The 12,653-nt window shown below is 36.6% G+C and overlaps 6 protein-coding genes across 9 annotated transcripts in view; 4 read left to right on the top strand and 2 right to left on the bottom strand.

Annotated features, from left to right (window-relative positions):
• LOC104791657 (RNA polymerase sigma factor sigC) overlaps nucleotides 1-2,527 on the top strand; it is a 3,865-nt gene extending 1,338 nt beyond the window's left edge. For all 4 annotated transcript variants that reach the window (XM_010517594.2, XM_010517593.2, XM_010517595.2 and 1 more), the window contains 6 exons: nucleotides 77-246; nucleotides 341-826; nucleotides 921-1,151; nucleotides 1,350-1,490; nucleotides 1,589-1,792; nucleotides 2,075-2,527. In XM_010517594.2, coding sequence (XP_010515896.1) covers nucleotides 77-246; nucleotides 341-826; nucleotides 921-1,151; nucleotides 1,350-1,490; nucleotides 1,589-1,792; nucleotides 2,075-2,356 — 1,514 coding nt within the window. In that variant the 3' untranslated portion in view covers nucleotides 2,357-2,527. The remainder of the gene's footprint in view (nucleotides 1-76; nucleotides 247-340; nucleotides 827-920; nucleotides 1,152-1,349; nucleotides 1,491-1,588; nucleotides 1,793-2,074) is intronic.
• On the top strand, nucleotides 3,375-5,845 carry LOC104791656 (uracil phosphoribosyltransferase, chloroplastic). The gene is made up of 13 exons (XM_010517592.2): nucleotides 3,375-3,571; nucleotides 3,681-3,782; nucleotides 3,866-3,944; nucleotides 4,171-4,229; nucleotides 4,326-4,403; nucleotides 4,502-4,583; nucleotides 4,680-4,728; nucleotides 4,805-4,866; nucleotides 5,092-5,159; nucleotides 5,260-5,315; nucleotides 5,398-5,445; nucleotides 5,527-5,595; nucleotides 5,689-5,845. Exons 1-12 carry the CDS (start codon nucleotides 3,425-3,427, stop codon nucleotides 5,579-5,581), a joined length of 885 nt encoding a protein of 294 aa, XP_010515894.1. The 5' UTR covers nucleotides 3,375-3,424; the 3' UTR covers nucleotides 5,582-5,595; nucleotides 5,689-5,845.
• LOC109124742 (40S ribosomal protein S21-2-like) lies at nucleotides 6,167-7,069 on the top strand. The gene is made up of 4 exons (XM_010517590.2): nucleotides 6,167-6,261; nucleotides 6,395-6,476; nucleotides 6,595-6,727; nucleotides 6,824-7,069. The coding sequence occupies exons 2-4, from the start codon at nucleotides 6,427-6,429 to the stop codon at nucleotides 6,887-6,889; spliced, it is 249 nt and encodes an 82-aa protein (XP_010515892.1). The 5' UTR covers nucleotides 6,167-6,261; nucleotides 6,395-6,426; the 3' UTR covers nucleotides 6,890-7,069.
• On the bottom strand, nucleotides 6,927-9,375 carry LOC104791655 (aldo-keto reductase family 4 member C11). Its single transcript, XM_010517591.2, has 7 exons — nucleotides 9,116-9,375; nucleotides 8,964-9,014; nucleotides 8,455-8,531; nucleotides 8,261-8,348; nucleotides 7,811-8,086; nucleotides 7,468-7,716; nucleotides 6,927-7,365 (listed from the first exon to the last, which is right to left on the bottom strand). The coding sequence occupies exons 1-7, from the start codon at nucleotides 9,233-9,235 to the stop codon at nucleotides 7,279-7,281; spliced, it is 948 nt and encodes a 315-aa protein (XP_010515893.1). The 5' UTR covers nucleotides 9,236-9,375; the 3' UTR covers nucleotides 6,927-7,278.
• LOC104791653 (40S ribosomal protein S3-2-like) lies at nucleotides 9,487-11,060 on the bottom strand. Its single transcript, XM_010517588.2, has 5 exons — nucleotides 10,945-11,060; nucleotides 10,686-10,833; nucleotides 10,420-10,591; nucleotides 9,941-10,127; nucleotides 9,487-9,851 (listed from the first exon to the last, which is right to left on the bottom strand). The coding sequence occupies exons 1-5, from the start codon at nucleotides 10,972-10,974 to the stop codon at nucleotides 9,648-9,650; spliced, it is 741 nt and encodes a 246-aa protein (XP_010515890.1). The 5' UTR covers nucleotides 10,975-11,060; the 3' UTR covers nucleotides 9,487-9,647.
• Nucleotides 11,437-12,634, top strand: LOC104791652 (CASP-like protein 5B2). The gene is made up of 3 exons (XM_010517587.2): nucleotides 11,437-11,900; nucleotides 12,061-12,193; nucleotides 12,284-12,634. The coding sequence occupies exons 1-3, from the start codon at nucleotides 11,770-11,772 to the stop codon at nucleotides 12,482-12,484; spliced, it is 465 nt and encodes a 154-aa protein (XP_010515889.1). The 5' UTR covers nucleotides 11,437-11,769; the 3' UTR covers nucleotides 12,485-12,634.

The raw sequence follows: 12,653 nt of genomic DNA, 5'->3' as shown, positions 1-12,653 counted from the left end.
CCCCCCCAATTCAGATAGATTACGCTCCCTCTGATCATCGATTTTGCAATGTTTCTCTCTGTGCTTAATGCTTCAGTTAGAATTCCAATGACTTCTGTGGTTCCAACAAGATGGTCGTTTCTATCCTCACTCAAAGAGGAAAGCAGCTTTATTTATCAGAAAGATCATTTCAAAGCATGTAGCTGCGCGTCTGCAACCCCTTACACTACAGGAAATAATCTCTATGTTGAGCTCCAAGATTCAACGGTGTGTGTATTGAAAGTTTCACTACAGTATGAACATAATTTTCATGCTCTTTTTTTTTTCCTTAGTGGTGTGGTGGTATTCATTTTTTTTTCAGGAAAATATTGGAGAGCAAATGTCTTCTGCAAAAAAATCATATACTTCTCGTAGCATGTTGCAATACAATTTACTAGCAAAGAACCTTTTAGCACTAGAGGAAACTTTTGTTGCCTTGGACTCTTTGAGAATGGAAAGAGATATTATGTTGCAAATGGCCAAGTTAGGGGCTGCTGAGTTTTTCAAAACCTGTCTATCTAGGTCTCGTTGTTCTTCAATCACCTCATGCTTATCTGACACAACCGAGTTGGTGGGTACAACACCGAATCAGCAGCATGTCTTTGTATCATCCAGAAGGAAATTGAAAAAGATATCTAGAAGGTCGAGTGTGACAGGTGAGAATGGTGTTGATCAGGGTTCTTTGCCAACCGGGTTAAGAACCACATGGAACATTATTGATGTCCCTAGAGTGAGAAGACCACCAAAATATAGAAAGAAAAGAGAGAGGATCTCTAGAAACGAGGCTGAGATGTCAACTGGAGTCAAGGTTCAGTGTGAAATCTTTCTCTTTTTTTTACCTTTCTGTTGTTCTCTTTTAGTTAACAAGAAATTCTTATGACAGTCTCATGTATCTTTTGAAGATAGTGGCGGACATGGAGAGAATCAGAACGCAACTGCAGGAAGAAAGTGGTAAGGTAGCGAATTTGAGTTGTTGGGCTGAAGCAGCTGGGATGAACGAGAAACTCCTGATGCGCAATCTACATTACGGTTGGTACTGTAGAGATGAACTGTTAAAAAGTACCCGGTCTTTGGTTCTCTTTCTTGCAAGAAATTACCGGGGACTAGGAATCGCCCACGAAGATTTAATTCAGGTTCATCTTCTCTCCTTAAGAGTCCTACAAAAGTTAAAAATTTTAGCTTAAGATTATGATTACATACAGAACATATAGGAAACTTCCGGCTTGGTTTCATTATACTGCTTGGTACACACATATGATGAAACTTTGCAAGTGGGAAGTTTTAAAACTGTGATTGCAGTTCCTTTTGTACTTATATTGTGGGTTTTGCAGGCAGGGTATGTGGGGGTGTTACAAGGAGCAGAGAGGTTTGATCACACAAGGGGTTACAAGTTTTCAACATATGTGCAGTATTGGATAAGAAAATCAATGTCAATGATGGTGTCACGGCATGCAAGAGGCGTCCATATTCCTGTTTGTGCATTTTGGTTTTTGACCCTTTCTTGTTTATCTAAGTTTTCTCTCATTTTCAACAAAGCTAACCTTCGTTTATCGTTTCTGTTTATTGGCAGGCATCAATAATCCGAACTATCAATCAAATCCAAAAGGCTCGTAAGACCTTGAAAACAAGCCATGGGATAAAATATCCAGCGGATGAGGAGATTTCGAAACTAACAAGCCTCTCCGTGAAGAAGATTCGAGCAGCTAACCAATGCCTAAAGGTGGTCGGTTCAATCGAAACGAAAGTCGGAGATTGCTTTTCTACAAAATTCCTGGTATGTCGTTTTGGACCAAAATGTGCTGAAACTATGGATATTTTTAGCAATTCATGTTGGGAGTGGAGGACTGAGGATTCGGTTTTACTGTTTAGTTGGCTCAATCTTTGGTTTTGAGAAATTTTCATCGAACAAGAACCAAGATTTGTTTAGTTTTAGTATGGAATGAAAATACTGTTACCATCAGGTTTATCATAAAGATTGGTTCAGTTTAGATTTATGCAGTTCTTTTTGTTCAGTTTGGTTCGGTTTTGAGACTCAACTCTTTTTCCGTGCATGCAGGAACTTACACCGGACAGGACGATGGAGAGTCCAGAGGAGGCTGTGATGAGGCAGAGCGCGAGGAGAGACTTGCATGATCTTCTAGAAGGGCTAGAGCCAAGAGAGAAGCAAGTGATGGTTCTACGTTATGGTCTTCAAGACTACAGGCCCAAGTCCCTTGAAGAGATTGGGAAGCTTCTTAGAGTTAGCAAAGAATGGATTCGGAAGATCGAACGGAGAGCAATGGCTAAACTCAGGGACCAACCCAACGCAGAAGACCTCAGATATTATTTGAAGCAGTAACTGATATACAGATTTTGGAACCACACTATGTCTTCAATCACAATGTGAAGGTGTGTAATTATCAACTATGTGTGTTTATAATATAACATTGGATTGGAGATCTCTACTACAGTTAAAGTTATGTATATGTGGTGTAAACTTATATCTTATTATAGAAACCTGTTCAAATTGTTTTGCAAAATTTTGCCTCTATCTTAATATTGTTTTAAAGATTTTGGATATATCTTCTTAATAAATAATATATAATTATGTATATACAAAATTCTTCTTTAAACAAAAGACTTGGTTATCAAAGTAATGAATTTGATCTTAACTCTTAAGATTATACAATATCATTATTATAAGGAAATTATAAAATATAACAATAATTCTTAAACAAAATTTAATTAAGAGAATTATACAGCTAATTATTAATACTGTAAAAATGTGATTATAAAGAAATGATAAAATTACTAATTCTAAAAGAAACTTAGCTTCTATAATTAAGATAATTATACAGCTAATTATTACTACTTTAAAAATGTAATCATAAAGAATTTACAAAATTACTAATTCTAAAAGAAAAATGATTATTTTTTCTTTAAAATAAATAAACTTCCATAATTCAGGAACGTATATAATTAATTATTAATCCTAAAAAAAAAGATTGTAACTATTCACCTCTATATAAACAAATAAGTTGTCTCATATATTTTCTCATCAAACAATACACTTTTCTTCAAAAACATCACATTTGCTTCAACTACATTGGTAAAGCTTCTCTTTTTCTTTTTTAAAAGTTATTATTATTTATATAGAGTTGTCTCAAATTATATAGTAAACCTTCATGTTATGTATCTGTTATTTATTTATTTTGTTTTTACATTGAGAAACAGCTAGATTAGTGAGTTATTCTTGAGTAAAAGAAATTTACTAGTGTATTTTAATAAAAAGAAAGCCCAATGGGCCGTAAGAATAAGATCCAAAATCAGTTTCGGAACTATACTACTCGATTGAGAGCCGGTTTAAGTTCGCCCGCCCTATCGTCTTTGTAAAAAGATTCTAACCAGATTGGGAACATCGACGAAAATGGCGTACTCAATTAGTAGTAACGCATTCAGGTGTAGTTCCGATACGCTGCGTTTTAGTCCCCGACAACAACAATGCAGCAGCCGCCTAAACCCTAATCCTTCGTCCTCTCTCCTCTCCTTTAATTTCTCCCCGATTCTCGCCCGAGTATATATATAAATATATTCTATTATTCCTTAGCTCGCTTTTCGAGTGAAACGCTTTTTTGTATATTCAAACTGAATATTTTTTGATTTTCTCGAATTTTGTTGTATAGAATTCGGGTGCTTCCTCTTCGTCTGTTTCCCAGCGGAGTATTCGAGTTAGAGCTAAAATGGCGGCTTCGGAAGGTTCTATCAACGGGAGCAACAGGATGCTGGTAAACAAACAAAAAAAAAACATTCGGATTGAATTTTTAGAATTTTTTTGAAGTTTTTGTGTTGATTTGATTTTGGGTTTCAGGTGTTTGTGCCACCACATCCGTTGATCAAACATTGGATCTCTGTTCTGAGAAATGACCAGACTCCTTGTCCCATATTCAGTGAGTAGATAAGATTTTTTGAGTAGAGATGCATGTAGAACTGAATTCAATTTCTGATTCGTTGGATCCTAATTTCTTGAATTTAGTGAACATTCTTTAGCTCTTAGACTAAAGTATCTTCTACATTGCGTTTGAATATGAGTTTTTGTTTTTGTTTGGGTCAGTTTGCTACTATACAAGTCTCTGTTTGCTGTTTAAAGCTTGAGTTTTTTTAAATTATTCTTAGGGAATGCAATGGCTGAACTAGGGAGACTACTCATGTATGAAGCATCACGAGAGTGGCTGGTGAGTAACCGTTTTAACAAAGTTTCACATCTCTTTTTCTTGGATTCGTTTTCTCTGGTTTTTTGCTTATTGTTTCTTTGTCTGTGTGTTGTCAAGCCAACCGTTGTTGGAGAAATAATGTCTCCATTGGGTCCTGCTTCTGTTGAATTCATTGATCCTAGAGAGCCTATTGCGGTTCGTTTAATTCCTCCAACTCTTCCTGTCTATATATACTTTCTTCTCGGATGTAAAAATGTAAAACATATCTGACACTTGGTTTTTGTCTCGTGTAGGTTATTCCGATATTGAGAGCTGGTCTTGCTCTTGCAGAACACGCATCCTCGGTTTTACCGGCGAATAAAGTATATCATTTAGGTAAGTACTTTCTTGTTCGAAGATGTCAAACATGAAGACTTTTTTTTATTTTATCTAATAGCTTATGATGTCCCCATGCTTTATCCTATTTGCCAGGAGTAAGTAGGGATGAGAAAACACTTTTGCCGTCAGTGTATCTTAACAAGTAAGGACTTGTCTGCAGCATTATGTAGTTTTACTGAAGTGTTTTACAATAACAGCTTTTGATACATCTTCTTTAGGTTGCCTGATGAATTTCCCAAGAACTCGAGAGTATTTTTGGTCGACCCAATGATTGCCACAGGTAAGAAAGTCTTAAATCAATTCTTGTAATGTAATGAGTTTTAGTCATTTTAGCCTCCTCCATATTAGAAGTGTAATTAAGGTTTGATGTTCAAATGTACACGATAATATGGGAATGTGAACGCATGACATGGTGATACCAAACTGTTTCATAGCTTGAAGTGTAGGTTTAGCAACAGCTTGGTTTTTTCTCTATGCTTGAAAACACTGTTTATCTGTATGTTAGGTGGTACCATAATAGCGGCGATGGATCTATTGAAGGAACGTGGTTTGTCTGTTCAGCAAATCAAAGTGGTAATCATATATATATATATATATATAGAAAGCAGTTTTTTGTCAGAAATCTTGGCTACCTCAAGTAGTTTGATTTTTTCCGGTACCTCCTTGATTACAGATTTGTGCGTGTACTGCACCTCCTGCACTGTCGAAGCTTAATGAGAAATTCCCTGGGTAAATCAATAGCAAAAGATCAACTCTCAACTTGTTTGACATTTGGTTAACTCTTTACTAAACTGTTTGCAACATATTTCAGGCTTCATGTATATGCTGGAATGATCGATCCTGAAGTCAATGAAAATGGGTAAGTCAGATATACAAGTTCACACGTTTTCGATTTTGGGTTCTTGGCTTTTAATTTCCTTGTGTATTTACAACGAAATAGGTTCATAATACCTGGGCTTGGAGACGCTGGAGACCGCAGCTTCGGGACGGAATAAGCTTTTTGATGAAGGTGCTTCTTGTGTAGCGTTTTTTTTAATCTTTACAGTCAAATTCATTAGACTAGTTTGGTTTCTTACTTTGTTTCGATATGTCTTGATTTCAGGTTATTGAAACTTGAAAGGGTTTTGATAAAGAGTCAAAGATTTACAAACAAGAAGAATCTGAATTCTCCTCATTATTAAGAAACAAAGAACAAAAATCTTGTAAACACAAATGTACTTTGGGGAGTATTATCGTGATTTATGTGTCATTTTTGTCAACTGTCTCTACAAAACCATTTTTGAAAGAACAAAAATATGCAAGCAAATCTGAAAAAAGCATTTAGATGAATCAGACATTTGAACCAAATTTCAATTTGAATACCCAAACTAAACCACTCTTTTGTTTTGGTAACGTTTCCCGAGTTCCGATGATGTTATAACCAAATCAACATGTTTACAAAGAACAAGCGTCGGTCTAATTCTGGTTTAAAACCTTTGGTAGTTCGGTTCGATTTAAATTTAAAACCCGCTCTAATTGGATCGGTTTTTGAACAAAACATAATAAAGGGGTATAGTGGTCATTGCGATAAAAGCAAACCCTAAGAGCTCTCTACTATAAATAAAATAAACCGACCATTTTGTTTCATCTTCGTCGCCGCCAACTGATCTCAGATACTTCTTCTTCTTCATCACAGGTGAGAATTTATCCTTAAAGAGTCTTAGTCTCTCCTTCTTCCATTGATATCTTATGGATTAATCTTTTATGAATCATTTGTTCTATTGCTAATCTGATTGATTTTTTTTTTTGTGTTTGTTTAACCTGCTCAGATCCTTTTTGTGTTCAAGCCAAATCTGTAAAAATGCAGAACGAAGAAGGTCAGGTCACAGAGCTCTACGTTCCAAGAAAATGGTATTATCAGGTTTCTTTGTTCTCGACGTTTGATTAATACTATAGTTTAAGCTAAATTATCTTAATTAAGTACTAAGCTGATTCGTTTTTTTTTTTTTTTTTTTTAAAAAAAATTCAGCTCGGCAACAAACAGATTGATCACATCAAAGGATCATGCTTCTGTTCAGCTTAACATTGGTCACCTTGATGCTGATGGTGTTTACACCGGCCAATTCACCACTTTTGCTCTCTGCGGATTTGTCCGAGCTCAGGTTGGTTGGATTACTTCAAATTGCTTGAATTAATCTTCCCACAGTTGTGATAACAAAGATCATTGATTGTGTTTTATTTTTTAATTGAATCTGCAGGGAGACGCAGACAGTGGCGTGGACAGGCTCTGGCAGAAGAAGAAGGTCGAAGCTAAACAACAATGAAGACACAAAATCAAAGAATCTCGACCTCTTTGTTTGCTTTTTTTTTTGAGGTTTCCATTTAATATTAGCAATGTGGCTTCGTTCGTTTCTCTGCTTGCGAATTCATGTTTTTGGATTTTTCTATGGTTTATGAAAGATATTTATTATTAAGCTTTTGAGGCCAATGGAATCAAATTCTTATTAGAGTCTAATTTTTGTTTATGATTATCATAGACCACAATGCTTAGTGATTTGTCTGGTGTACTTGAGAAACTGTTATTGAAAAAGTTGAATCGGTTACACATTATTTCCCTCGATTAAAGTATAAAACAGTGGAACATAGTTTTCTCCATCTTCAAACGAAAAATGGTTAAATCTTTAAAATTCAAACAAAAGACGTCTTGGTTTCATCATATCTCACCATCCCAAAGCTCTTCAAGTGTCTTGTATGGACTCAACGTCTCATGTACAAACGACGTGCCTTGAACTAACCTAGCCTGCAGATTTATATGGCAACAACGCCAACAAAAAATTTAAGTTTAGACTCTCATAGAGATTCTAAATTTGCAGGAATGTGTGTGGTTTATAGTTCTACTTACCTGCTCTATCTTAGAGAACTTGTCAAACATTTCTTTTGGGATTGACCATCCCAATACATCAAAATTTTCTCTGATTCTTACTTCATTTGTGCTTTTGGGAAGCACACTATGACCCATTTGAAGTCCCCATCGAAGCGCGGTTTGTGCAGGAGACTTTCCTAGTTCTTTCGCAACCATTTCCAGGACCGGACTCTTTAAAACATCGGCTTTCACCCACGTTGTTCCAGGAGAACCCAGTGGCGAATATCCCTGCAACAATCGGAATTCACGAAGTGTATAAGACTATAAGCATAAAATTATGATTCCTATAATGATTTGGACATGTTAGTGTCTTCAAACTTACTGATAGGTGAATCCCTTTGGACTTGCAGAACTCATGTAACTTATGTTGTTGCCATGAAGGATGACATTCCACCTGGTTTACAGCGGGAGGAATACGAGCAGCCTCCACGAGATCTGAGAGTTTCTTTGTAGAGAAGTTACTTACGCCAATGACTCGTGCCTTGCCTGAATCATACAGTGCTTCCATTGCTTTCCATGTGCTAGGAATATCAATAGGCATAATGTTCTCAGGCTTAAACTCAACAGTGCCTTTCTTCAATCTAACAGGCCAGTGCATCTTGAGAAAAGATATCAAATGAAACCAATCAAAATACAAGTAAAAGCTTTACTAGAGTTTCAAATCCAAAGATCCAACTAGTTCTGTAAGAACAAATCAAGGCTAAGCAAGAAACACATCATGAAAACTGTTAAGATAATAAAATTAGCATATGTTCAAAGGTGTCATGCTTACGAGATACAAATCAACATAATCAAGCTGGAGATCCTGTAGAGTTCTGTTCAATGCATCCTGTACATCCGGAGGGTCGAGATCAGTCAGCCTGTCATGGCATAATTTGTAGGTTATAAGAGATTAGAGAAATGCTAAGCAGACGCGAGGGAAACTGAAAATGCGTAAGAAAACATGAAATGTTATGGACAAAATACCAGATTTTTGAAGTGATGAACAGCTTCTCACGCTTCACTACGCCATCTTCAAACAAATTCTTCAGCACTTTCCCAATCTGCAGGTGGAAAAAGTTTTCATTATCTCCACAGCGAAAGTAGAATGTACATATCAAATGAACTTAACAACAGTTTATATAACAAATAACACCATCAACCCTTCAAAATCTAAAGCTAGTTAAGAAGAAGATAAACAAAACAATGTGTGCCAATTGTCATTCCCAAAAAAACAGGATAACATACTAAATCCAATAAGAACGATCATACCAACTGTTCTACTAAAGAGCATCAAGCTACGCCAAAAGAAGAACAAAAAAGAGATGATACAAAATGTGTGGAAACATGAGGTAGACAAGATTCAGATGCCGTCTAATTCAAACAGGCAAGAAGATAATGAAGAACCTAAAAACGCCAATACATACTAAATTTGCCAGAGATGCAAGGTTTAGCAGATAAAAAAAAAAAAAAAAAATCAGATCGGTGAATTTAACCTCAATTTCATTGCCATATCTTGAAGCACAATCAATATGCTGATACCCAATCTGCAAAAAAAAAAAGAAAAGAAAACGATGCTGTTAAGATCTGAAATCAAACCTTGAACATCTAAGTATGAGTGACATGAGACGGAAAATCACGTACGAACCTTCACAGCGGCGGCGACAGCGTCTCCAACGACGCCAGGAGCAGCTTGCCATGTTCCGAGACCGACAGATGGGATCTTTGATCCGGTGTTGAGTTGGAAGAATCCGAGTTCGTCCGCCATTGTTAGAGCTTTAAGAGTGCGATTTAGATCTCTCTCTCGTTTCCCTATTTAGTATTTACAATAAGGCGGAGGAAGAAGAGTCGACAGAGCGGGAAACTCGTCGGCGTTATTATTTCTAGACGGCTAGATTTCGAACACGTGGATGATCCAAACGCCACGTTACATGTTCAATTTCACCAATTTAAATACAATATATATTCGAATAATATTCTGAAAATTTTCGTAAGAATAAGAAATAATAGAGAATATGATTTATGAAGTTTTTTCCAACACTGGGAAATTGAGATAACTTTAGATAAAGATTTGGTGGAGGGAACGTGTCTGATTCGAAGATACGAGAAGCTACAAACTGTCAAAAGAGGAAGAACAGTTGAAAACAAAATCACATCGACTAGTAAAGAAAGGGATTCTTCTAGGCCATTGCAGGGTAATCTACGGCTGTAAGTGGGGGTTCAGGAACAAGACCAGCCGGAGCAGAAACCTGAGCAGGTGGGTAGCTGGTATCTTCATCCTTAGGAGCATGAATGATCACAACATCAGGCAATGGTGTCTTTGGTCCGTTAATGCCCTTAGGGTCCCAATCAAGCATAACCTTCACCTTGATTCCCAACACACCCTACACATTGCGGTTTAACCAGACTTAGATATTAGACACACATTGCTGAATTACTAACACACTAAAGAACATCTCCGAAGGATATTTACCTGTCTGAGCAGAACATGTCTTACTGCAGAGTCAATGTACTCCTTAGTTGGTTGACCAGATGAAACCATGTAACCATCCTTGAACTTCATCGACTTAGCACGTGCAGCACGGAGCTTTCCACTTACAATCACCTCGCATCCCTTAGCTCCACTCTCCATAACAAACCTCAACACACCGTAGCAAGCCCTGTACAACATAATATCATTGCAAACATTAACATCTTTGTATGAGAACATTAAGTAACTTTGAAATTCCATGTACACTTACAACCTAGTTGAAACCTTACGTCTGAGGCGTGTTCAGTGTATACAATTATTCAATACCATTCTGTATATGACAGACATATATTACAACTACTCTATACTAAACATATAACTAATAGTAGTTCGGTGAATGAATAAACGAGCTAGTAGTAAGTTGCCAAAACCAATTTCTCAAATGAAGTATCCAACGAAAAAAATATACAAAAATGTCATACCTACGAACAGCAAGACCACCGAGAAGCTTGTAACGCAAAGACTCAGCCTGAGCAATGGCACAGAGACCTCTGTTAGTCACCTTCTCAGCATAAAGCTCAACACTGTCTTGTGGGAATTTGAATCTCTTCTGGACAAGTGATGTCAATTCCCTAATTCTCCTCCCCTTCTCACCTGTATCCAAATAACTATCCTAAATCAGATCTCGACACACACAAGTCTCCAAAAGATTTCTAATTTCCAAAAATGAAGAACAGTTTCAACATACCGAGAACGTTCTGGGTACGTGTGGCCCTGATGATAATCTCAGTCCTCATAGGAGTAACCCTAACCTCAACACCAGAGTAACCATCCTCTGCAAGCTCTCTGGTGAGAACCTCGTTCAATTCAGCGTAGAAGACACCGTCGGCTACAAACTACAAATGAAAATCTCAACAGAGTTACTCAAAACAGTTCCAACAACGATGCAGCGAGATAAATCTATCGAAATGTAAACAAAAAAAATAAAATGAAATCAGAATTCAAACCTTCCTCTTCTTGCTGATCTGAGTCGTCATGATTGTGCGAATGTCAAAATCTGCCGATCTCTGGAAACCCTAAAAATGAGTGAGTACAAGGAGCCGTAATCTCGAGAGAGGTGTGATATTAGTAGTATTTATATTTGACCTAATTCAGAAAATCAGGTTTCACGTCCAAATTTACTTTGGGCCATAAAGGCCCATACATTGATCATAAAAAATAGTTAACTCATTAGTTTGGTGTGGGCCTATGGATGTTTTCAAATATGTATGTTTTTAATCAAATAAACAAAAAAGACTTGTGTCGCACCTAAAAAGTCTGAATATTCCGTATTTTATACACATTTCCAAAACACAAAAATGAAATTATTTTCAGACAGTAGAATTAAATTGTTTTAATAAAATTACTTAAAAAGTAGAAAACCAAGTATAGTTACTTAAAAACCAACTAATAAAAAGTTAATATAAAAGTTTCCATATTTAACTCAACAAAAAAAAAAATCTGTCCGCCACTAAAAGCAACAAAAAAATGTCAAAGGGAGAAAAGAAAGAAGGAAGAAGCTTAATATCGAATCTAAGCCGTTTTGGGAAATTCTATTAGTAGGTAGGTGACTCAAAAATCTCATCCTCTTCCAGCGTTCTCTTCTTCTTTCAACTTAGCTATCTATGGAGTTCCTCTGCTTTTCCCCGCCAAAATCCCTCCTGAAGCAAATGTAGCCTTTTTCCAATTGCGAAAACTAGGGTTTTTTTTTTGTTCCTCTTTGTCCTCTCTGATTTTATCAGAAAAAATTTCTGGGTTTTGGGAAAGAGATATTGGAATCGTTGTTGATTGAAATGAAGAAGCTTTTCGGAGGTCCGGGAACTTTGTGTGGTCTGTTACTGAGAATCGGACAATGTGCTTCTGCTGCGGCTTCAATCGGAGTTATGGTCTCTGCGAAACAGTTCTCTGTTCACACTGCTTTTTGGTGAAGTGTTTGTTTTTGTCTTTCTGTCTTTAAGCTTGTTTTGTTCGCTTAGATGTCGGATTTGGCGGATTTAACAAGTATGATAATAGAAAATCTCTGCAATGTTTTTGAGTTGTGAAGTCTTGTTGATGTTGTATGGATTTTGGGTTTGTTTTTTTAGCTACTTGATTGCATCAATGGGTCTTCAGTTGCTGTGGAGCTTTGGGTTAGCTTGTCTTGATGTTTATGCTCTCAGGGGCAAAAAAGATCTCCAAAACCCAATCTTGGTTAGCTTATTCGTCGTTGGTGATTGGGTATGCACCACATTTCTGTGGGTTTGTTACACTAAATTCTTGATATGATCTTGTTTGAAGGAAACTGAAATGTTTTTTCTTGTTTTGCAGGTGACTGCAATGTTATCTCTTGCAGCTGCATGTTCATCAGCAGGAGTTGTAGTCTTGTATGAGAAAGATATCAAGTATTGCAATACTCAGAGCCAATATCCATGTCTTAGGTATGAAGTAGCTGTAGCCCTTTCCTTCGTCACTTGGATCCAAATCGCTGTTTCTTCTCATGTCACATTCTGGATCTTAGCTTCTGTTTAGTTTCGAAAACAAACCCCACCTTTGTGTTTTTTTTCTTCTTGGAATGTTGAGAACATCTTTGTAGTTTTGAGATCAGTGTTTCAAATCGAATCCATCAGTGTTTCTTGAAATCAAACTATTGCTACATAGATATATATCTCTCTTTTAACTCTTAACCACCACACCACAC

This window comes from Camelina sativa, chromosome 6, assembly GCF_000633955.1.
Source record: "Camelina sativa cultivar DH55 chromosome 6, Cs, whole genome shotgun sequence".
NCBI classification, from domain to species: Eukaryota; Viridiplantae; Streptophyta; class Magnoliopsida; order Brassicales; family Brassicaceae; genus Camelina; species Camelina sativa.
The sequence above is the reverse complement of the archived record's forward strand: the minus strand, read 5'-3'. Positions and strand labels throughout refer to the sequence as shown.

Coding starts and splice junctions, on each gene's coding strand:
- LOC109124742 (XM_010517590.2), top strand. CDS start 6,427: ATGCAGAACGAAGAAGGTCAGGTCACAGAGCTCTACGTTCCAAGAAAA. Junction 6,477..6,594: donor CTCTACGTTCCAAGAAAATG/GTATTATCAGGT, acceptor AAAAAAATTCAG/CTCGGCAACAAACAGATTGA. Junction 6,728..6,823: donor GCGGATTTGTCCGAGCTCAG/GTTGGTTGGATT, acceptor TTGAATCTGCAG/GGAGACGCAGACAGTGGCGT.
- LOC104791655 (XM_010517591.2), bottom strand. CDS start 9,235: ATGGCGGACGAACTCGGATTCTTCCAACTCAACACCGGATCAAAGATC. Junction 8,349..8,454: donor TTCATCACTTCAAAAATCTG/GTATTTTGTCCA, acceptor ATGCCATGACAG/GCTGACTGATCTCGACCCTC. Junction 7,717..7,810: donor CCAAAGGGATTCACCTATCA/GTAAGTTTGAAG, acceptor CGATTGTTGCAG/GGATATTCGCCACTGGGTTC.
- LOC104791653 (XM_010517588.2), bottom strand. CDS start 10,974: ATGACGACTCAGATCAGCAAGAAGAGGAAG. Junction 10,592..10,685: donor ACGTACCCAGAACGTTCTCG/GTATGTTGAAAC, acceptor ATTTGGATACAG/GTGAGAAGGGGAGGAGAATT. Junction 10,128..10,419: donor GGTGGTCTTGCTGTTCGTAG/GTATGACATTTT, acceptor TATGTTGTACAG/GGCTTGCTACGGTGTGTTGA.
- LOC104791652 (XM_010517587.2), top strand. CDS start 11,770: ATGAAGAAGCTTTTCGGAGGTCCGGGAACTTTGTGTGGTCTGTTACTG. Junction 11,901..12,060: donor TCTGTTCACACTGCTTTTTG/GTGAAGTGTTTG, acceptor TTGTTTTTTTAG/CTACTTGATTGCATCAATGG. Junction 12,194..12,283: donor TATTCGTCGTTGGTGATTGG/GTATGCACCACA, acceptor CTTGTTTTGCAG/GTGACTGCAATGTTATCTCT.
- LOC104791656 (XM_010517592.2), top strand. CDS start 3,425: ATGGCGTACTCAATTAGTAGTAACGCATTCAGGTGTAGTTCCGATACG. Junction 4,230..4,325: donor AAGCATCACGAGAGTGGCTG/GTGAGTAACCGT, acceptor TGTGTTGTCAAG/CCAACCGTTGTTGGAGAAAT. Junction 5,160..5,259: donor CTGTTCAGCAAATCAAAGTG/GTAATCATATAT, acceptor CCTTGATTACAG/ATTTGTGCGTGTACTGCACC.